The 21,878-nt window shown below is 26.1% G+C and overlaps 1 protein-coding gene across 1 annotated transcript in view; it reads right to left on the minus strand.

Annotated features, from left to right (window-relative positions):
* Positions 1-21,878, minus strand: part of LOC112688088 (protein unc-80 homolog) — a 41,467-nt gene that overhangs the window by 7,727 nt on the left and 11,862 nt on the right. Inside the window, exons 12-48 of the mRNA XM_025561102.1 lie at positions 20,538-20,720; positions 19,961-20,130; positions 19,656-19,855; positions 19,461-19,582; positions 19,252-19,348; positions 18,974-19,174; positions 18,677-18,912; positions 18,310-18,548; positions 18,007-18,179; positions 17,760-17,908; positions 17,585-17,702; positions 17,348-17,507; positions 15,920-16,079; positions 15,741-15,853; positions 15,485-15,675; positions 15,207-15,410; positions 11,890-12,025; positions 11,536-11,820; positions 11,064-11,204; positions 7,873-7,967; positions 7,630-7,810; positions 7,406-7,563; positions 7,207-7,326; positions 6,827-6,987; positions 6,615-6,768; positions 6,300-6,547; positions 6,032-6,239; positions 5,746-5,938; positions 5,508-5,680; positions 5,193-5,441; positions 4,994-5,126; positions 4,241-4,381; positions 3,962-4,155; positions 1,771-1,881; positions 1,448-1,677; positions 1,190-1,385; positions 42-260 (exon numbers count right to left, since the gene is read on the minus strand). Of these exons, the coding sequence (XP_025416887.1) occupies positions 42-260; positions 1,190-1,385; positions 1,448-1,677; positions 1,771-1,881; positions 3,962-4,155; positions 4,241-4,381; positions 4,994-5,126; positions 5,193-5,441; positions 5,508-5,680; positions 5,746-5,938; positions 6,032-6,239; positions 6,300-6,547; positions 6,615-6,768; positions 6,827-6,987; positions 7,207-7,326; positions 7,406-7,563; positions 7,630-7,810; positions 7,873-7,967; positions 11,064-11,204; positions 11,536-11,820; positions 11,890-12,025; positions 15,207-15,410; positions 15,485-15,675; positions 15,741-15,853; positions 15,920-16,079; positions 17,348-17,507; positions 17,585-17,702; positions 17,760-17,908; positions 18,007-18,179; positions 18,310-18,548; positions 18,677-18,912; positions 18,974-19,174; positions 19,252-19,348; positions 19,461-19,582; positions 19,656-19,855; positions 19,961-20,130; positions 20,538-20,720 (6,442 nt within the window). The remainder of the gene's footprint in view (positions 1-41; positions 261-1,189; positions 1,386-1,447; positions 1,678-1,770; positions 1,882-3,961; positions 4,156-4,240; positions 4,382-4,993; positions 5,127-5,192; positions 5,442-5,507; positions 5,681-5,745; positions 5,939-6,031; positions 6,240-6,299; positions 6,548-6,614; positions 6,769-6,826; positions 6,988-7,206; positions 7,327-7,405; positions 7,564-7,629; positions 7,811-7,872; positions 7,968-11,063; positions 11,205-11,535; positions 11,821-11,889; positions 12,026-15,206; positions 15,411-15,484; positions 15,676-15,740; positions 15,854-15,919; positions 16,080-17,347; positions 17,508-17,584; positions 17,703-17,759; positions 17,909-18,006; positions 18,180-18,309; positions 18,549-18,676; positions 18,913-18,973; positions 19,175-19,251; positions 19,349-19,460; positions 19,583-19,655; positions 19,856-19,960; positions 20,131-20,537; positions 20,721-21,878) is intronic.

The following is a 21,878-nucleotide window of genomic DNA, read 5'->3' on the forward strand; positions in this document are numbered from 1 at the left end:
TTATATTTTTTTTATTTGATTACTTAGTTTAAAAAACTCACCAGCATCTGGTATGAGCGTAATGTTTCGGGTGAAAACGATATAACCATCACACATAGAGATATACAGTCTTGTATTGTAATTGTGTCATCTTCATCCTGATAACAAAAGTCAACCGCTTGCAGAGGTTTTTCTTCTTTGATCAACTCACTTATATGTATTGGATCAGGAGATGCAGTTTCCAAGCTCAATATCAGTTTGAAAAAATAATTAGCTTCAACCTAAAAACCACAAAAGGATAAATCAATAAAAAAAATTAATACCATCTAATTTAATATTTAAATATAATTAAAGTATAATGTGATTTTTTCGGAAGTACTCTGAGTAAACACTGTTATAATATATAGATCCTAAAAATCTAGTTGATACTCATAATCAAAATAATTGCAATGTACAATTAGAGTGTATTTAATTTTATGAAAAGTAAATGATCTACGATTATCTACATTTATAAATATTTATATTTGGAAAAACTTCTCTCCACGTTCACTAAAGTGATTGAGAGGCACAGACGAGCACTATTGACGTTTTAGTTTTTGTCATTTCGAAAATAGTACGAAAAAAATAATAAAATTTAGATAGGTATAATAGATATTATTCACAATAACATAACAACGACGAAAGGACTTTAATCGACGAGATAAAATCGGATACTCATTGAATATTAGAAAAATATAATAAAATGTGGGTAAAATAATATTCACTACAACACAACAACTACGAATGTAATCGGCAAGATAAAATCGGACAAATCTTAAGTTATCGGTATAATGGTCAACTAGAAACGATAAGAAGTGAACTAGTGTGAAATCAGTAAAAATTACTAAAAATATTAAAAAATAAAAAAGAATACAAATTAAAATTATTTATTCAGAATCACAAGTTAATGAAACACATTTGTGGCCAGAAGAGCAGTGTCTAAAAAGTTCAAAAAAAAAAAAAAAAAAAAATGCAAAATACATCAACTTCCGAGCCCTACTTATTACATATGAATATATTCAATAATCAATTGAGTATTCTATTTCACTGTTATATATATATAAGAGAAATAAATAAAATAATTGAAATGTTACATAAAAACGTAATTTTAAAACAACGTGAAACAATACGAAGTACTAATATCAACTATAGTAAAATATAAACTATTTACTCGACTTGAATCCTCGAAATTAGTCACATCGTCTAAGTCTAATATGCTGGATGCACTTCCAAACATTTGTAGTATAAATGGTTTACGATTCATTAGGTAAAATTGTTTTATAGTGTACTCAATAGATCGAGTAACAATTTTATTTGTGTGGTGACTTGCATATAGTTGGAGTAATGTTGGAATAATTAAAAGATACCTGCAAGTTCAAGTATGATCAAAACATAAACATTTTATTACGTAAATATTTATGTTACGTACCCATTGCTAGAAAATATGTTTTTGAAATTACGAGCAGCATTTATGTACGTAGCCATGACATAACGCAATACACAAGAATCTTCACTGTGTAATGTTACTGCGCCATTTAATACATTCAGAAACAAATGAATATCACCTGAATAAGCAAAGTTTCCAGCCATCGCCTCAAACATTCGAGCAAGTAATCGAACCCAGGTAAATTTATGTAACAAATCAAGCCCTAATAATTCCTGAAAATAATATATTTTAGTATTTAATCACAATATGCGAAAACTAATTTAATTATAAATAAAGTGAATGATCGTATAATTTATATTAGTTACTTTTCCCATATTTCCACCTTGGTATAAATCAAGGTCTGCGTCTAATGCTTTTCTTGGAAACGAAGGAAGTTTAATTAATTCTTCGTGTAAGAAGACCACTCTTTGTACGACCTATATGGACAAGAACACAGAATAAATAGTTATTTTATAGTTCTTTTTGCTTATAAATATCTATAGTTAAACAATACTTAATACTAATCTAATACCATTAACAATAGTAATACTCAGGGTTAAAAAGTAAAATACGGTATAGTATAAAACACGTATTATACTGTATGAAAATAAAATTCCTTATAAACAAAAATGCATTTATAATTTAAACATTTTAAATCTAAATACAATAAAACAAGGAAATATAAATTATAAGTAAGCAATTGTGGTGCTATTAATCTATTATTTATAATTATCATTATTTTATCGCGGACGTATTTATAGTAAATTCATTGTACTTGTGATATTTGTAACACTTTAAATATAAGAACTTTAAGATTATAAACGAAAAATTAAAGTAGATATATAATATAAAATAGTAGTAAAATATATTTTTACTATGTATAAAAATTAAAAACCTTACTTAATATCTAAAATAAGAATTATTTTTAATTTTTAAGAGTGAATTTCGAAAACAAACCATATATATTTTAGTCATTTTATATGTTTTATGCGTTTTATACGTGGGATATTATACGCAGGGCTGACGAAAGGATGGGGCAGGGAGGGCTAGAGCCCCGGGGTCCGTACGTCCGAGAGGGCCCGTTGTTTCGGCTACGTATACAATGTTTTTGTTGTACCAAAGCATATACCTACAAGCATAGGTGTGTCGGGTGAGTCCGTTTTCGACCAAAACCATACCCTTCCCTTTTCGGTCGATTCACTTTTCGATCAAAATCGTACCCTTCCCTTTTTGACCAAAACAAAAATTTATATAATAAATTTAAAATAATAAAATAATGATATACAATGTTTGATTATGATGGAAACTACTATAATATATTAATAACGATTCAGGGTTTTCGGAGCAAAAGTCTTCGAGTTGGTGAATGGATCCGGTAGGCATAACGAGCGAAGTCCTAAAATTTTTAAAATTAAAATTCCGATTTTTCGAAAAAAAAATGTAAACAATTTTCATTATAATAAAAGATCAAAACTAGACACAAAATATCATTTTCTTTTATATTAATATTATAATAATTATTGAGGAAAGTTGTACATAATTATATTATTATTTTAAATTTTTTACATAAATTTTTGTTTTGGTCGAAAAATGAATCGGCCGAAAAGGGAATGGTACGATTTTGGTCAAAAAGTGAATCGGCCGAAAAGTGAAGGGTATGTTTTTGGTCGAAAACGGCCATACCCAGCGTGTCCACGGGAATAGCAGGGTACCTATGCACTTGCGATAAAGCGGCCACTGCCGCAAACCCATACTAACTTTTTGCAAAACCAACGTGAATCCGCATAATTATTTATTATAATGTATATGAATGTAATAACACGGATATCCTGTAATCATTTACCTATATCACTATCACGATTAAAGATATAATGGTCAACCAGATGAAATACTCGTCGGATACGTTAAGATAGCGTAATGGATGTGTTTAAAAGGTCTCTTAGAAAAAGTCCTGGAATTGTTTTATTTTTTTGTTTACGATTCCTGAGTTCACTCATTTAATAAAAGACCGGTTAAACCATACTCGGACAACCTTATTGAGTTCGTAAGAATTATTATGGTTTGGATTGCACTCTCTGCGAAAAAAGTCTTGATACGCGTATGCCTACAAATGGTCTTGGAGCATCTTGGTCAAATAATTGCAAAGGGAAGGGGGCCTGAAACTCCCGCAGCCCTGAGGCCCTCAGAAGTTTTCACCGGTCCTGATTATATGTGTAACGAATAAAAAGTTTTATACACATATATTACTAACCTTGGTAATAATACCTAATTATAATAATATAATATTAAAATGTAATATTACATCAATTATATGACCGTTATAAATAGTTAGAATTCTTGTAAAGGGCTTGAATTGCTTCTTTGAACTACAAAATAGTACAATTTAAAATCACAACTTACATATATGTATACCTACATTATTTTCAAATTTAAAAACGATTAAGTTATAAATTTATATATACTAACAATGATTTTCCTTGTATTGTGGTATGGCTTAGATTTACTAAAATTTCTTACCATATCAACATTTTTTAAAATTGCCCATGTTAGAAGAACTTTTCCAATTTCAATGAATTTATGAATGAGTTCTTGACTTTGTAATTGATTAAAAGCTTCAATAAGATCCATTTGAATTAATTCTAATTGAGGATATTGTGATCTTTTGAAGAAATAATAATCTCTTACATATGAAGTTGGATTATGAATTTGACCTGAAAGTCATAATATTTTTGTGTATCTTCATTTGTTTTTATTTACTCTTACGTATTAAATTATTAAGGTTTGTATTATACTTACGAGTTTTAATATTAACGAGGAAAAATTCTTTGTGACGTTCTTCAGGTATACCAAAAAAGTCTAAAGATTCTTTCAATATTTGGAAAAACTGAGTGTCTTCTTGAACAGGAAATTGAGATGGAATACCTCCAGACATTTGTTCTGTTAAATTTTTACATGTATATTTATTATCAAAATAATACAAAATAAAATAAAAATGAATACATTTTTAATACTTGTAAATTAATATATAAATAAATAGTTTATATATAAAAATAAATATAAATGCTTAGTCTGGAGTATTATTATATTTATAAAGTATGACTCTTTCAAATTAAGATTTTAATAGGTATATAGTGTATACTATATAGTATATAATGTCATGACTATATATATATAGTTAATAAAATCGCAACTAAATTGCATTCTTAATTAAAAGCCAGTCGTTCAATATTAATATGATAAAACTTCAGTTTAAGCTTTTTTTTTTCTTCTTGAAACACTGCTTAATGGCATTTTAAGATGACGATTTTACTGCCGATTTTTCAAAGGAAAAAAGAGGTTAAGCATTTATTTATATAACTTACATATTTATTTTAATTTTATAGTTTTTACGTATTGAGACTATATTCTAACACTTAAACACTAAAAGCTTAATTCTATTATATGATAAGCCTAATTTTTATTAAAATAAATATAATTACAATAGTTTAATAGTACTACAACGTATTACTGCAACTATTGCATACTCGATTTATAATTATTTTTTCTTACCTTGAGGACCATGCACTACAACTTTTTTTGTCGAAGGAACATTAGCAGTAAGTAAAATAGATCCGTCACATTGCTCTTTTCGTAGTATTTGTTTTAAATCTTTAAACATTATACCGTGTACACTATGAACAACCTATACAGCAAATTGATCATGTCTCGAAGTATGAACTTTAAGATTACAATAATAACATCATCATACCATCCACAAAATTGATAAAGCAGAACCAATCATTATTTGACCCTCTTCATGTGGAGATCTTACATAAAACATAACGTATCCAATAATATAGTTATACAAAATAAACGCAGCTTGATGAGGTAACTTGGGCACAAAGCGTATTAAGTGACGTAATAATTTGAACATCTTTTCTTGGTTGTCTCTAGTTAGTCTCTCCAATACAAAACGTAAAAATAAATTACAGTCTTCAACCAAACAGTCCCATATGACCTGAATAGTTTATACAGTTCTTAAAATAAGTATTAAAATTAGGTATGTCTATGAAGATATCTATACCTGGTAAGCTGTTTCACATACTGAACTTCCATCAGCTGTAACTGCCGGATCATTTAATAGTGATATAATTTCTATGACTGCAGAACAAAGAGCAGACGGAAATAACGCAGTTACAGACTGAACCGAATGGTGAGCGACACGTAATGGATTTTCATGTTCGTCGATTTCAACACCTATATAAAATATGATAAGAATGAAGTATAATTAATGAAATTTAGATAAATGCCTGTTGATTGACCTTCTTCATATTCTGGATCAGATGAACCATGATGCATGCTTGATTCATGTGCTGCTTGACTGTTAATAGGAATGGCCGTGATGAGAAAACTTTCTCGTTCATTTCTTCTTTGGTCTTCTTTAGCTTCCAACGCCATTTTAATGAGTTCTGTTTGTTGTTTTTTGCGAGTTTTTGTAGCTGTCACTAATGATCTCTGTAATAAAATTATTAATGAAAATTTTTTTATTAATTATCTAAATTTTCATACTTTCTCATAAATTTGAGAAATATTATTGTAAAAGCTTACATGAGTATCCTGGCCAATTGTCACTTCTTCCACTTTAGTTTCTACTTGTGGCATCCAAGGTGGGTCGACAATCGGTAAACATTCAATCCCAATTTTTGGCGAAGTTAAAGTAAATTCTATACTAGGTGGAGGAATTCTAAATGAACTGTGAGCGCCTTCTTCCATTCGAGGCCATGGTTGAAATCGATTTTTCCATAAAACATGATATCTAGATACGTTTATGAAATATTATACAAAAATGAATATTATTATTTCATCCAGTATTTACTTAAGTATTGCATTTGCTCTAATTGTTGAGTCTTTATTAGTTAAGCTACTGCTGATTAACTCAATACATTTTTGTGGAGCTTTAAATGCTGCTATTATGAACAAAGTCGAAGATGATGCAACTAGTTCTTGGTTAGAGTCCAATAAAAATTCCCATGCAATTGGTAAGATATCCAATACCTGTTCTTCTGTTAATACCACTGCTGCTTTTATCAGTAGAGCCATTGAACAATGAAATATGTCATGTACCTATTTGATCAAAAATATCATTTATAATTTTTTACATTCAAATTCATTGAAATAATTGTTGGATTACTTGATTTTTTATATATTTTAAAATTACGGGTGGGTCATCCTTTTCTTTATTTTTATTTTTATTTTCTTTTTTTTCGTGAATTTTTGATTTAGATCCGAACAGCCTTTTTTTAGTAGCTAATAAACTTTCTCCAAGGTTATATAGTAAATTAGAACTGTCAAATATAAAAATTAAATCTAAATTCATTAAGTTTAAGATAAAATAATGTATACGTTTCTATTCTTCCGAGACTATCTTTTCGCTTGTTTGGAGAGGATTGGCAGCTCGGTATTTGCAAGTATTTTTTTATATCGACCTTTGTTACTGTATTAATATCATCTGGATCTCCATTTTTTTCGATTGATGCCATTAAACCAAATTCTTCACCGTATAACTAAATATTAAAATAATAAAAGTAGCATTGTACTAATAAATCAAATAATAATATTTATTACTCATTATAATACAGTAATAATTTATTAAAATACATTTATACTGTTAAATTATTACCTTTATAATAAATAATAATTAATAATTAATGGTAATAATATATATTACTCACTAAAATACAATAATAATTCATTAAAATGTGTTTATACTGTTAAAATATTACCTTTCTAATAGCTTTTATAAGTCTTGAACAAGACCTCATTTGTCTTTTGTAACATAATGGATGACAAAATGACTGATGAGTACAGCTGTGATCAAACGATTTATTTATTTCAATAACAGTCTGAAATTATAAACGAAACGAATTGTATACTGCACTGTTTATTAGATATTTAAAAATTTATTATAGGCAATATTATTACTTTTAACCATGGCATAAAATATGTCGTATCATCAGTCTCATTACTTTCACACGGACTGATTGGTGCATGATCATCACTCATCATTGCTGCTGATTCATCTTCACCACTGGCTTCTCCAGGTACTGTTGGAGCGCAACCGTCTGAGGTATCGCTTCGATCTTGAAAAAAAGCATTTATTATATTTTGATTAATTATTAATTTATAAATTTTAAAATAATAAGTACAATCTCCATCAGAAGACATCATTTCTTTAATTCCTTCCTTAGTATTTCTTCGTAATTTCAAGCTATATCGCTTAATTGATCCTGCCATACTTTTTCTTTGTGCCAAAGGATGAGCAGATGATTGGTTTGAACCTTTATTTTTCTTATCATCAATATTTACTGATGATCCAGTTTCATCACACTAAAATAAAAAAAGGTTAATTATACATTCATAGCACATTTATTTTCACAATAATTATTTACCTGATTAAAATGAACATTAGGATTAGAATTTTCATTTGATTGTCCAGATTCACCATCATTACGTTTCATACATGTTTTTCCTTTGTCAGCTGGAGCTAATCAGATGAAAATAAAATTAATAAATCTTATAATTTGTGGAAATAACTGTATACAAAAAAAAAAATTATTACAAAAATTATGTATGTAGTGTAATCTTGGTAATCTGATACTTATGAGAACAAGACATTATCGGATAATTGAATTAATATGTAAATTGGTTGATATTGTATAAAAAAAAAAGGAAATTAAATAAAAAAATTAATTTTATTTATAAAAAATACAATTTGTAATAAACTGTTATAAATTTTTATTTTTTAAATTTTTTTTTTTTTAATAAATTAATAAGTTATCAATAAATAAACTTTGGTTTTGTTAAATTAGGTTCAATTTGACGTTGTTATAAACATATAAAATATGATTTTAAATAATTGAAAAATCTGACTTATAAAAATAATGCGTAAACTATACTTCGACATTTACATGACATAATCGGGTTCTCAAATATAATAATTCTTATATACGAATAAAAAATTATCTTTTCTTGAACAATATAAAACAGATATTGAAATTAACACCATCGGACTATGGAGATTACACTATACATATAATTTAAATATTCTACCAATGCTAATATTTACGGTTATTTAATAATTGGGATAGATACTTTGTACATTGTGTGCATTTCTATTTCTATTATAAATTATTTTTGATTTTGATTTTTTGAATGGTAAAGGATCGCAATACAGATCAAGGAGGAAAATAATATATAATATAAACATTATACTGTATCAATAAATCTTACAAAATATAAATATTTATGCAAATAAGTGATTCAGATAATAAGAAATAAATCGTGCATTACTGAGATTATTTTTCTCGGTATTAATAAGATATATCTAAAAGATAAATTAATAAGATCATAATACATTAATGTATATACAAATAAATGATACTGTTAATATCATTAGACATTTCTATTGTGAAAACTATGGGTCATAATATAGACACATAGCAGCAATTGTATTTAAGAATCAAATATGAATATAATTTATCATATTAATAATAATAATAGAACAATTTATAAATGTCAAGTAGGTAGTGTAATTTTTTTGGAGAGTAATATTATAGAGAAATAGTTTCCAAAAATATATTTCTCATATCATATAGACCTAGTATACTTAAATTGAGTAGAAGAAATATTTTATGTAGTTTTTTCAGATCAAAACAATCTAAAATGTTAACCGATTTCAATCTATAAGACAATTCACATGTTGATAATAAGGTGCAAAACTATGATTCTAATCATTAATACATACAGGCTAGAAGGTGACTCGTAGAGTATAATATTTACAAATGCAACAGTTTCGTAAATGATACATTTCAATATAATTATATATCTATAATAATATTATAATAAAACAATATTTCATTTTCACATTCGTAAGTGTGTAATAGATTTACGAATTAAAAAATTATATGAATTCCAAACAATGATAAGTATACAGATATTTAGATTTAAATAGGGTACAAAAGTTTAGTTATAACATTTCTAGGTATTTTTTTTTTCTTTGCACAATGTCCTATCAACCATTCGATTTCAACTTATTAAAATTATTAATCAAGATGATAACAATATAATTTATTTATATATTTATATCTAGATAAAATAATGTAAATAAAGTTAATAATAATACAATATTACGAGTATAATTATTCTTAGATTATTGAAAAAAAGGATCTATACTTTTTTCATTCTATTTTTTTTTTTTATGATTTATAAAACCATTATTAAGGGCAAGTTGAATGATATTGGATGATATGTAATAATTGAAAATAAACATTTCAAACTTTTTTTTTAGTTCAATTTTGTTTCAATGAGTTTATTTATTATTGAAAAGTTTCAATTATCGTATAACTATTAGGTCAATGATGTGCATAAATATAAATGCATACACATATGTACACACCGTTTCATGATTGATCGTATAATTTATAGTAATACAGTCATACATTTTGAACGTGGAAAGCCTGAGGAAATATAATTATTTGTTTATATAATTCTTATGTTTAATGATGCATGAATTTAAATCAGAAGTTCCGTATTTACATATAAGGAAAAGTTACTGTATATACAAAGTAAAAAAAATTTTACTTTGACTTTTATTTTTTTAAATATCAAGTCAGATTGATTCAAATTGATAATAACAACAATAATAACCATTAATAAAAATAAAAACAATATTAAAATATATATTTTTCTGATAGAATAGTTTTATATGTGTATTGAATATTTTAGTAGAATATAATTTAAGTGTTAGTCATTATAAATAAATATTTCATAATAAATATTACACAGTTTTTTTTTTTTTTTTTTGAGACTATACTATTTTTGTAATAAATATATTTTTTTTTTAATAAAATCAATTAAGACACTTTTTATTGTAACAATTTATGATAGTAAATATAATAATTTAGGACATAGTTTAGTCAACCTAATTTTATTTTCATCTTAATTTCAAAAATAACGTGTGAAACGAATTTGTTTGAAAATGATGGAATCATATCAGATAGTATTTAATTTGATTTATATAATTTCTTCACTTGTCAGAATCAGTCTAGTCATTTTTAAGTTTTAGATACCATATTATTTCAATACATTTTAGATTTTATATTAAAATGTAAATTTAAGGTTATTATATATTTGTGTGTGTTAGTTATTTGATCAGCTATTTTAAGTTATATTTGTTATTTTCCATATACTTGTATACTCAGTCAAATGGTGTAATTTATTACAATCAATAAATAAAAGATATCGAATATTTTTAATTATTTTAATTCGAGTCAGATGTAATCATTGTATATAGTATACAACATTAAGCCACGACAGGAAAATATAATAATTACATATTATAAATTAGTTGATACAAAAAGCATAAATATTATTGCTATGGAAAATTTTTTATTGGGAATGCAAAGCAAAATGTTATTCTGTCACAAGGCGCAAGACAAACAAATCAAACAAATTTTAATACAAATTAATTTGGAAAAAAGCATCGGTAAAAATTAGTTCTGGACTATGTTCCATGCAAACTATTTTTTTTTTTAATATAGTGCAATATTATTGGTCAGTAACACTGTTGTGAAGCTCATACCGCGCTTTTCTTTTATTAGTTTAGCGTGTCTGCGAAGTTTGGTCAACACAGTGGTAGCAACAATGACGCTACTTTTTCGACTAACGTCCTCTTCTGGTTTTAAATGACTCTGTAAGAGCTCATTTCCACTTTTCTCCATCTCTGCGATACAACAGTAATGACATCCATTCGTTAAACAAGCATTCAACTTCGCCAAAGATACAATATATTTGCACACTCAAGTTTTATTTGCTTAAAAAATATTATTATAACTACGAAAGCTAATTCAAAAATGTAACGTCGGTAACATAACTCGATGAACTATCTTTGAATATATTGGTATTATTATTACGCCATTCAACAGTAGTTTTCATACTCTATAATGTTTATACTGCAGGAAAAATAATTTTTAATTATGATTTAATTCGTAGCACGTTAACACTGCAATTAGTTATAACTTCTGACGAATCGAAATTGAACATACTTGACCTACCTTGTTCCTTTTCACCAGATATTGATTGCAAACTTTGTGCAGAAGCTTGCGAATGACCCATAGAAGACAAAGCCATCGACCATCGTCTTCCTTCTCGACTATGAGATTGCCGTTCCCTCTCCCAGGCACTCGATGATATAGGTAATGTTGTGTATGGGTTTGAAGGTCGAGTTTTTGGCAAACTTCTATACGTTTCTCGCAAATATGATGTTATTTCCAAAAATAACATGCACGCTATCAACCGTAGAACCATTGGACAACTGAACATTCGAGAAAGTCCAGATGCTAGGGTGCATTAATATAATACATTAAGAATAGGGATATTAGCGATATTATAATTTAGTTTGGTTTTACTTTCATCTAAAAAATCTTCTTCTTCGTCTTCAGTTTGCAATTCACGTTGTAGGGCTTCGTCATTAATACATGCTAATATATGAGGTAATTGTTTTTTATCTTCGGAGATCATTTCATCCAAACGTGCAGCGATTATCTGTAAAACAAAACATTAATTAAATTCACTTGACCAGTTACTGAGGCTGAGTTTTGGTGATTGATCATTGAATTGGAATTCAAATTGGATTATGGTAAATGATAAAGCTCAAAATGTCATTCATTTATTTAATGTAATGTTTTTATGTTTGTGTTTCTTATTAAACTTATTTAATATAATATACATTTAAAGGTTTTTGTTTTAATACATACATACATATATATATATATATATATTGAAGATTACTAAAGAATGTATGAAATATTTCATTCCCCCTTTTCTAACTTGAAAAACTCTTATTTAGATGACCTGATTGCCACTAGGTATCATATATATGTTATGGAATACCGGGCAATGTATACTTTGGCCGAGCAATTTGGTCCTGCTCGGGAAATTTGAACCTCGAATAATAATAAATAACTGTTATACTTATAATAATAACTATATAATATTTTACTAATAATTTATTGTAATTTAACTATGAGTATAATACAGAAAAAAGTATAAAATATCAGTATTTTACGTTTTCTCATATAGCCATATCAAACTGATAAAATTGATGTCTATGTTGATAAAATCAGACAAAAATATGAACAACAATAGATTTTTATAGTTAACCAGTCAAGTTTTCGTGCTTTTTAAGACACTTTGTACCTATATATACGCATCAATTTCCACATACAACTGCGACGCGTGTTATTTTCAAAAATGGAATTTAAATTTTATGAACATTTAAGCGAAATATTTAAAGTGAAAAAAACAAATACTACTACTACTTTTCTTAATAAAATAAAATATTACAAAATATTTAGTAATTTAAAACAATTAAAGCAAGAGAAAAAAACAAAAACAAAATTAATAAAGAAATATGACGTTATGACAGTACAAGGTAACGAAAAATTAATTATGCCAATAACTGAAGAAGGTAATTATGTAAAATATTATGCTTATAATGAACTTTTTTAAAATCTTACATGAAACACATTTATCTATTGGACTAGGTGGTAGAAATCGCATGGAATATGAGATAAATAAAAAGAATAAAAATGTTACTAGAGAGACAATAATGCCATATTTAAATATTTGTGAGCCATATCAAAAAAGTTATCAGTAACCAGTAACCAGTTAGTGAAAAATCGTACTTATCACCATGGTACAAAACATTCACCGTATGAAACGATGTTTGGTAAGTCCCCTAAAATTGGTTTAATATCTACAATACTTCCTGTAAACATAATTAAAAAATTAAGATCCGAAGAAGAACTACAAGCTGTATTAGAGTCAATACAAATTCTTTCTAACTACAATGAAAATAATGCAATATTTCAAGAAATCGAAGAATGCAATGAAATTCAAATAATTGAAAAAACAAAAACAAGACAAATATCGATAAACCAAATTTTACATGAGTTGTTAGATAATCTAAAATTCCAAGCAACAAAATTGACGGAAATGTCAAAAAAACAATTTTGCCAAGGAAATATTGGAGATTCAGTTAAAGTCAAAATTTCAGATGTGCATAGAGCACATAGTGACCTTCGATGTGTTCTAAGCGTAATAATATCAAGTAATAATTTCATAACTTATTAATAATATAATCTGTGAATTATCTTAAAATATTTATTGTACTTGATGTATTGATTGTAATCCTTCATAATAAAGTCAAATATATTAAAAAAAAAAAAAACTTATTAATTAACTTATTTTATAAAAATTATAAACATTATAATATATATTTAAGTAAATTATAACTTCTATAAAATCGGTACAACTGAAGGAAAACTATAACAACTGTATAGCAGAAACCAATTTACAATTTTTTAAGAAAAATGTGTACAGATTGATAATGTAACAACAATTTAATTTCACTAGTAGAAGCCCGTGCCTTTTTTTAATTTAGGAGGACAAAAATAAGATCAGTGCACTTGTACGCAGCTTAGTAAGACCAATAAATGCAAGTGTAAAGAAAGAGGCAGAATTTGTAATTCTAAATGCCATTCCAGCTTATTTTATGAAGATAAATAAAAAATAATTCTAAAATGTAATAATATCAAACATAAAAATGAATTAACACTTAGTTATAATTTAAACTTTGTTTTGAAATATTTACAATATAAAAAAATTAATAAAATTAAATATCATTGTTTTAAAATATTCATGATCTAATAAATATATATGTTATTAATACTAATAATCATAGGCGCGATTTGGGGGGGGGCTTGGGTGTGCTTAGCACCCCCATTTTCAAAATTAGCACCCCCAAATTTGTTAATGTTAATTTACATTTAAATACTCATTAGGTACTCATTATGTATAGAAAAACATAATAGTTTTTGAGTTTTTTTGTATAAATATATGAATTTTTATACAATACGAAAATATTTCACAATACGAAAAAAAAAATATCTTTGCTATAGGGTAAAAATTTCAAGTTTCTAGCCATATTACTTTTGGAATTATGACTAAATAACTAAAATTTGAAATGTGAAAATCTTATTTACTGCGTATTTTTACCATTTCAGGACAGTTTTTTCCTTACGTCTAGAAAAACTATTATGATTTATAAAATGACCTATCTAAAGTACCACCGCATGCCAATTTAAAATCTAAAAAAGTCCTAGAAAAAACTTTTGGGTCAGTATTTCTATCCGAAAAAGTGTTAAACAAATAAAATACAAACATCATTATAAAACCATAATATTCTCGCTTCAGTCAGAATCTAAAAGTGATCATGTGATAAAACATTCGTGTTTACAGACAGGTAATTCGTTAAACGCGCAATAAAAATATAAAATTAAAGTGAACAATTTAAATTTAGAAATATTCATATATTTACCAAATATCTTAGTAACTGTTGAATTGTACGGTTTGCGGTTGTCTATAACCATTAAGGAACATGAAAAAGATAGAAGGGCTTCAGCACCCCCAGTTTTTTCATTGAAATTGCGCCCCTGTTAATAATACAATTATACTAATACTACTAATATTACAATTAGTATAATATTGTACAATTATTTATTCCTATTCCAGATTCAAATTATTCAGGCAGGACAAAATTCCCGTAACATATATATATATAAACATCAAAATATTTGAATAGTTAAAAGAAAACTCTAACTAACGTAATGTATAAGAAAAATAAATAATAATTTTAATGGTAATACTATAATTTTATACTTACTTCTCCCCACTGGCGAAAAAGCTTCCCAGCATTATGTTGTACGACAACGGACTTTTTAGTTCCAGATATTACCGTTGGTTTGAAATTTAGACCAGACGGTCTCGTCATTTTCATCCAAGTAGACCATTGGCCTTTATTACAACAATGAACAAAATGACAACATTCCAAGAGAAAAACTGCTCTAGCCAAAACGGGTGTATTTGGCTAAAAATAACATTATATTATTCTTTTTTATCTTAAACATTAATTTACAATATTATTTTATTATTTTTCCATACTAAATCAAAAGCTGCGGATATCAAATTAGCATCTGGTACAGATCCTGGACCACAAATTTCCATCATGGCTGAAAACCTTTGAATACCTGCTCTAAGATGTTTAATTTCCACTAATTTTCTCTCCTTCAAGACAACAAATTCCGATTGATGAGGATGGTCGCCATCCTCCAATGAATCTCGTCGACTTAAATCTAAAATAATAAATATACATTTGAGTAAATTTACATAATTTAATAAGAACAAATAAAAAACTTACAACTTCCTTGAGAATCTTCAGTATTTTTATCCTTTTTTCTTCCTTTTCGAAAAACGTATTTATTTAAATGATGGCCCATTCGTTTTTTAGTTTTCTTGAATTTTTGAGACATTCTATTTTTTTTTTTTTTTTTAATATTTATTTAATTGTAATATGATAATAATTTTAAAGTAACATACCCACTGTTGGTTTTTTTAGAACCTCTGCAATATGACTGATGTAAATTTGCAGCTTGTCGTACTAGTGATCCTACATCCGAAGATGAGTCGTACGATGAATTCATACCCTGTGATCTCCCACGACATTCGTGCACATTGGATTTTGAACTTATCCAATTAACTAATTATTTCATTTATAAAATAATACAAATCATTTAAAAATAACTTTTATTTATATTAATGTAATTTGCTATAAAATATGTTATAACTATATCGTCTATAGCAGGGATGACCAACATGTCGATCATGACATGATTTTGACACCCTTTCATTTTTTTTTTGAATTTTTTCTAAAAATAATTAAAATATTTATTTTTTGTAAATTTTTATATCTTTGTTCAATATATGTGTATACAAATTTGATTAATTACAATTAATAAAGGTAATATAAAATAATAATATACTATATTATTACTATATAAAGCTTTTATTACTATATTATAGTAATAAATAACTATGAAAAACGAAATTATATACAGAAATCGAGTAGTTATGTAGATATATCGTACGTTATCTAATCGATATTCCGTTTTAAATGACAGTATTTATCGCATTCTCATATATCGGAAAAAAAACATTAAAATACGTGCATTGCCAAATTGTGAAATTAAAGTTATTATTACTTATTAATATTTTAAATAGAAGAAATGAAAGAAGTATACATAAAATGTATTTTTACTCAGTGACAACCTTTTTTTTTTTTTGGTCGATTGTGAAAATTTAGAAACACTAAGAAGTCGATCACAAGTCAGTATTAGTTGGCTACCTCTGGTCTATAGGAATATATCATTTATACAACTTTTATACCTGTATTATTTATATAATATATATTTTAATTTTTAAACCTTAATTTTTTTTAAATTTTGTCTAACAAATGAAGAAAAATAATTCAAATTTTATAATTATTAAATTATTTATTCGATTTATTAAAATATAAGACGGCGAATCATATAGACAATTTAAGAACGTAAGTATTTTTTGCATGATATTGAATAATTTGTGAAAAAATTTTTTTTGTATCAAAGGTCTTTTAACATTTTTTTTTTTTTTTTAATCAATAATATAAATATAATGATACGCAGTTCTAGTTTTTTATCGATTTTTTTTTGACCAGGTAAAATTTAAAATAAACTTGATTAAAAATATTTCTGAATTTAATCTTGTCTATATATTTTTGATAGTAAAAAAATAATTTAAATAAAGTATTCTAATCATTACTTAGAATAATATTTTAAAATTAAAGTGCCTTATTTCAAATGTTACCAATAAATGAGATGAACTCTTTAAAAAATTATCATAATTATTTATTGTTTATTTTTCCAAATTTTAATTTTAATTTAATATTATGGAAGTTAATAAAATTATATTGAAAATGTATTTAAATCTAACCTATTTCTTTGATTTGTAAACGATTCGAATATGATTTTTTAGAACATTGCATACTGCCTTCGCTAGGTTTTGAAACTAACATTGGATTTCTTCTTCTCTTCAAGTTAATTAATGACATTTGATTTCTTATGTCTTCACTAATTTGATTTTCAAAAGCGTTCTAAAAGTAAAAATAAATTTTTTTGATTTTTAATTCATCATTATTATTCAAAAATACTAAAATAAACGAATTCCCACCGAGTAACTAGTGGTAGTACTTCTTTTTTTAAATAATAGTTTTCTGCTTGTTTTGTCAAGCACAAACGGTTCTGTAATAGATTTGGAATGTTCCTCGTGGTCATGTATAGGTATATGCCTTAAAACCATAAATACAATCAATCATTTTAAATTATAGTTTTTTTAAATTATTTACCTGATAACACGTGTAGTTTGAATATTGCAATGTTTTTCATTGTTCCGATTGGCAGTGTCTATTAACCCACTTAACATCACACGTTTAAATACAGATGGGTGAGTGTCTTTGATGTAACCGATTAGAAAGCGCAAAGTATTATAAATATCCTATTACACAATTATTTGATGTTAGTATTAAGTAGTAATATATGTGTTGTTTTATGGTTTTTTATTCATTATATTTTACATAATAATAAAAAGCTCACGGTATTCTCAGGTTGCTTTAATTCTTTATATGAATTAACCACTTTCGACATAAGACTTCTGAATATAACATTTACTACGTGATATTCATTTCCTTTATTACACACCAATGGTCCATATCCTGATGGAGATCCACTCATTTGAGATATTGTGTCAAGGGATTTCCTTTTATTACCTAATATATACATCAAATTACGTCGATCATCGTTAATAATTTTTTAGTTTTAGTTTTATTAATTGAAGTTTATTAGTATTCAGAATTATCGTAGAACTATACACACACACATTTATTATATTATACGTACACATAGGTGAAAAAATAGACATTGGTTCGGTACAAAATCCAATGTATGAATGAATAAAATTTATTATGCAAGGCAGAGAATTGTTTTTGATAAAATGTCTCAAGTAGTTTGAAAATTCTCGTTTATCATATTGCTTTAAGCGATTTAATAAGCATTGACATTGTGTTCGCACGAAATTTGCAGGAGGTCCTCTATGTCCTTCGCCGCAAGTGTGTGGACATCCTAAGTATTGTATTATCCTATAATATACATATATATATATATATATATAGTTTAAAATATTTTTACTACTTATTCAAACATTTTAATTACGCTTTTACAAAATAAGCAACGTGTATTCGTTTAATCAGTAATTTGAAATACTTACTTTATGATAGAGCTCATGGCAAGTGCATGAGGGGACATTGGTTTACTATATGATAAATGTGCTGAGTAATCTGAATTGGTATTTTGTGTATTAGGATTGGGAACTTTGGGAACCTCTCTATGCCACGACTGATGTAATATCCCCAAGTCTAACAGTAACTCTATTAAATTAATAACCATTTCGCATGTTCTAAATGTTTTACAAGTATTTATTTGATATACTGAAAAATGGATGGCCTAAACAAAATACAAATTTTGTAAACATTTAAACACTTTTATGAAGTAGTTTATTAAATACCCTCAACACAACTTCAAAGTTGACATCTCCATCTTTTGTAATGTAATTTGTCGATCCTTGTACTTCAGGAATTTCTTCACTGATATATGTTATATTAGAATCAGTTTGTGATCTTGTTAGATTTGATTGGCGAAAGTCTTTAGAAAGTTTTTGTCCTTGTGGAAATACATTATCAAATTGAAAATCATCAAAAAATTTTGCCTAAAACATTACAATTAGCTTATACTTATGCACTTAAAAAATGTATTATAATATAATAAAAAAATAAAAGTAAACACCTTGTAGAAATTAATATCTGGAGAAGTTACACCAGAATGTTCAGTTATGGTAATAATCGGGTTTAAAAAATGTTTAACATGTTTTATATCATTAACTCTGAAATTTATTGAAAATGAATAAGTATTAATTATTAGTTCAGCTTATGAATATTAAATATAACTTATAAATGAATAGATATTAATTTTAATAATGATAATTATAATAATACCTAAGACTAGGTAGACTCTTTCCTCTGTTGAGAAACCCAGTTTTGTTATTTTGAAATAAAAGTTCTAGTTTTTTTATCAGAGGATTAGGTAGTTCTTCATTTGTAAAACCATTATGACATTGCTGAAAAAAATTGATTTTATAGGACTATATTTTATATAGGTATATACAAAAATGTATTAAATAATTAAATTACTGGTTCAAGCATCATAACATCATTTATATAGTCAAATTTTTGTAAATTTTTTTCAGACTTCGATAAAAGTTTACATTCGACAAATGCTTTTAAATCTACAATCTTTTTCTTTTTCTTTATACGTTCACTAGCTTGCCTTGAATGAACGTTTGTTATATCTCGATCTTCAAAAAATCTTCTCTTACTGTCCTTCATTATTTCTAATCATAAATAACAGTTACGAAATGTGAACATTAATGTTTTCACAATAATTAATTAATCTAGGTAAACAAAAATTATAATAGTATAATTTTAAATCTTTGTACCAGGTGAACTATCGCCCATATCATATGTACTCGAATAATTCGGTTTTACGATTTTGCCACGGAAATCCGGTTCATGATGAAATGAAACCTCGATTTTAGGTATTGGTAAAGAATTACTTCTTCGCCGTGGTTCTTGTTTGATTTTTATATTTTCATTTATACTTTGTAGTCTATAAAAATGAATGTATATTCTTATTTATATAACCTATATATTTATATATTATATTATATTCAGAATATGTAATTAAAAATAATATTCAATTGAGAATAGTTGATTCAGAATTACTATATATAAAAATGATTTTTAGAAAAAACAAAATATTCTTCACTTCGATAAAAATCTTAAGCAACGCTATAAGTTAAGACGTGAAAAATAAACCCACAATTAAATATTTATTCTCGAAAATAAATCTTTTAAATATTATTCTCGATATGTACTTATTTTTATACTGATTTAATTAGTTTAAATACTTTTGTATTTTGTAAGTCATTAAGCACTTTATTAATTAAATCAAAACATGGTTATAAACATGAAACTTTAAATTATTTCATATTTTTATCACTATACATTACAAACCTGTGGTATAAAAATTGAAAAGCCCAATAAACACCTTCTTCACACCATTGTTGTGTAAATAAACATCTTAATACTGCAACATCTAAATAAGTGGCAGCATTCAAGTCGACAGAGACTGATTCTTCTGTTAAAAAACTTGAACTGTTGTAGTTATTTGCTCCTGAGATTTTTTTTTTACTATTTCTATAATACAAAACATAAATCATTAAGATTCTTAACAAATAGGGTAATTTATAAAATATTATTTTTATAAATTTATATATTAGTAGGTGTTTAAATTATAAAGAAAGAGTAAATAATGATTATTTTTAAATCATTATTAGACTACTTTACTAAATATTATTCCATTATAGGAACTGTATTATCAATGTAAAAATTAATTTTCATTATACTATAATATTTTATTAACAACACAAACAACTTTATATGCTTGTTTATTGTTCAATTTTGTAAATTCAAATATTATAACTATTCGGTTATTATTGAATACAATTTATTATTGAAGATTATACATAATGAAATATATATAATGTTTATATTATAATGAAAGTTTATTTAACTTACAGATTATTTTTACAACTATCTATTAATTGTTTGTGTTGTAGTACAGGGGCGCGCTCATAGTGGGATGAAGATGTTATACCCCCCCCCCCCCCCATGAACTTTTATTTATGCCTTTATTTGTAGTTCTTCAGTAGTTTCAGTTCACTCAGAAAAAAAGGTAGTGTGTAGTTAATTTTTAATTTTTTGATCTCGTTAAATATTATCATACATAATATTAAGTATGTATTATTATGTTTACATTATGGTTTGTAAATAGAACCAGTAGAACATGGTCATAGTTCTATCTACAATCATGAATGTAATCAAAAACTATTTTTGAATCATTGATATCTATATGGTAAACACGACCCTCAGCATTCCTTAACATCATACCCGAACAATTTATTGTTTTCAGGCACGTACTGGCCCATTGGGATACCGGGAAAATCCCGGTAGACTCTCTTAAAAATTATAAGACCTGGGCCTCCTACCAAATAGATACCTGTAGTTTCAGTTCAATTCAATAATTTTTTTATTTTTAATAATTCAATAATTAAAATATTGTATATAAATTTAAAAATAGATAGATTTGTAAAAAAGGTTAAAATAATAATTGACGATGATGTTAATGTAAATGACAACAATTTAAATATTGAAATTAATATTAAACAATAAGCTTCAAGAAGTGGTACAAGTTTACATTTAAAAGTTAAACGTAAATATTCTGATGATTATTAGTGTTTTAAAATTACGTAGAATGGTGATATTAACTGTAGTATTGTGTCCTATACTCTATAG

Source organism: Sipha flava, unplaced genomic scaffold, assembly GCF_003268045.1.
Source record: "Sipha flava isolate LNK unplaced genomic scaffold, YSA_version1 375_pilon_pilon, whole genome shotgun sequence".
NCBI classification, from domain to species: domain Eukaryota; kingdom Metazoa; phylum Arthropoda; class Insecta; order Hemiptera; family Aphididae; genus Sipha; species Sipha flava.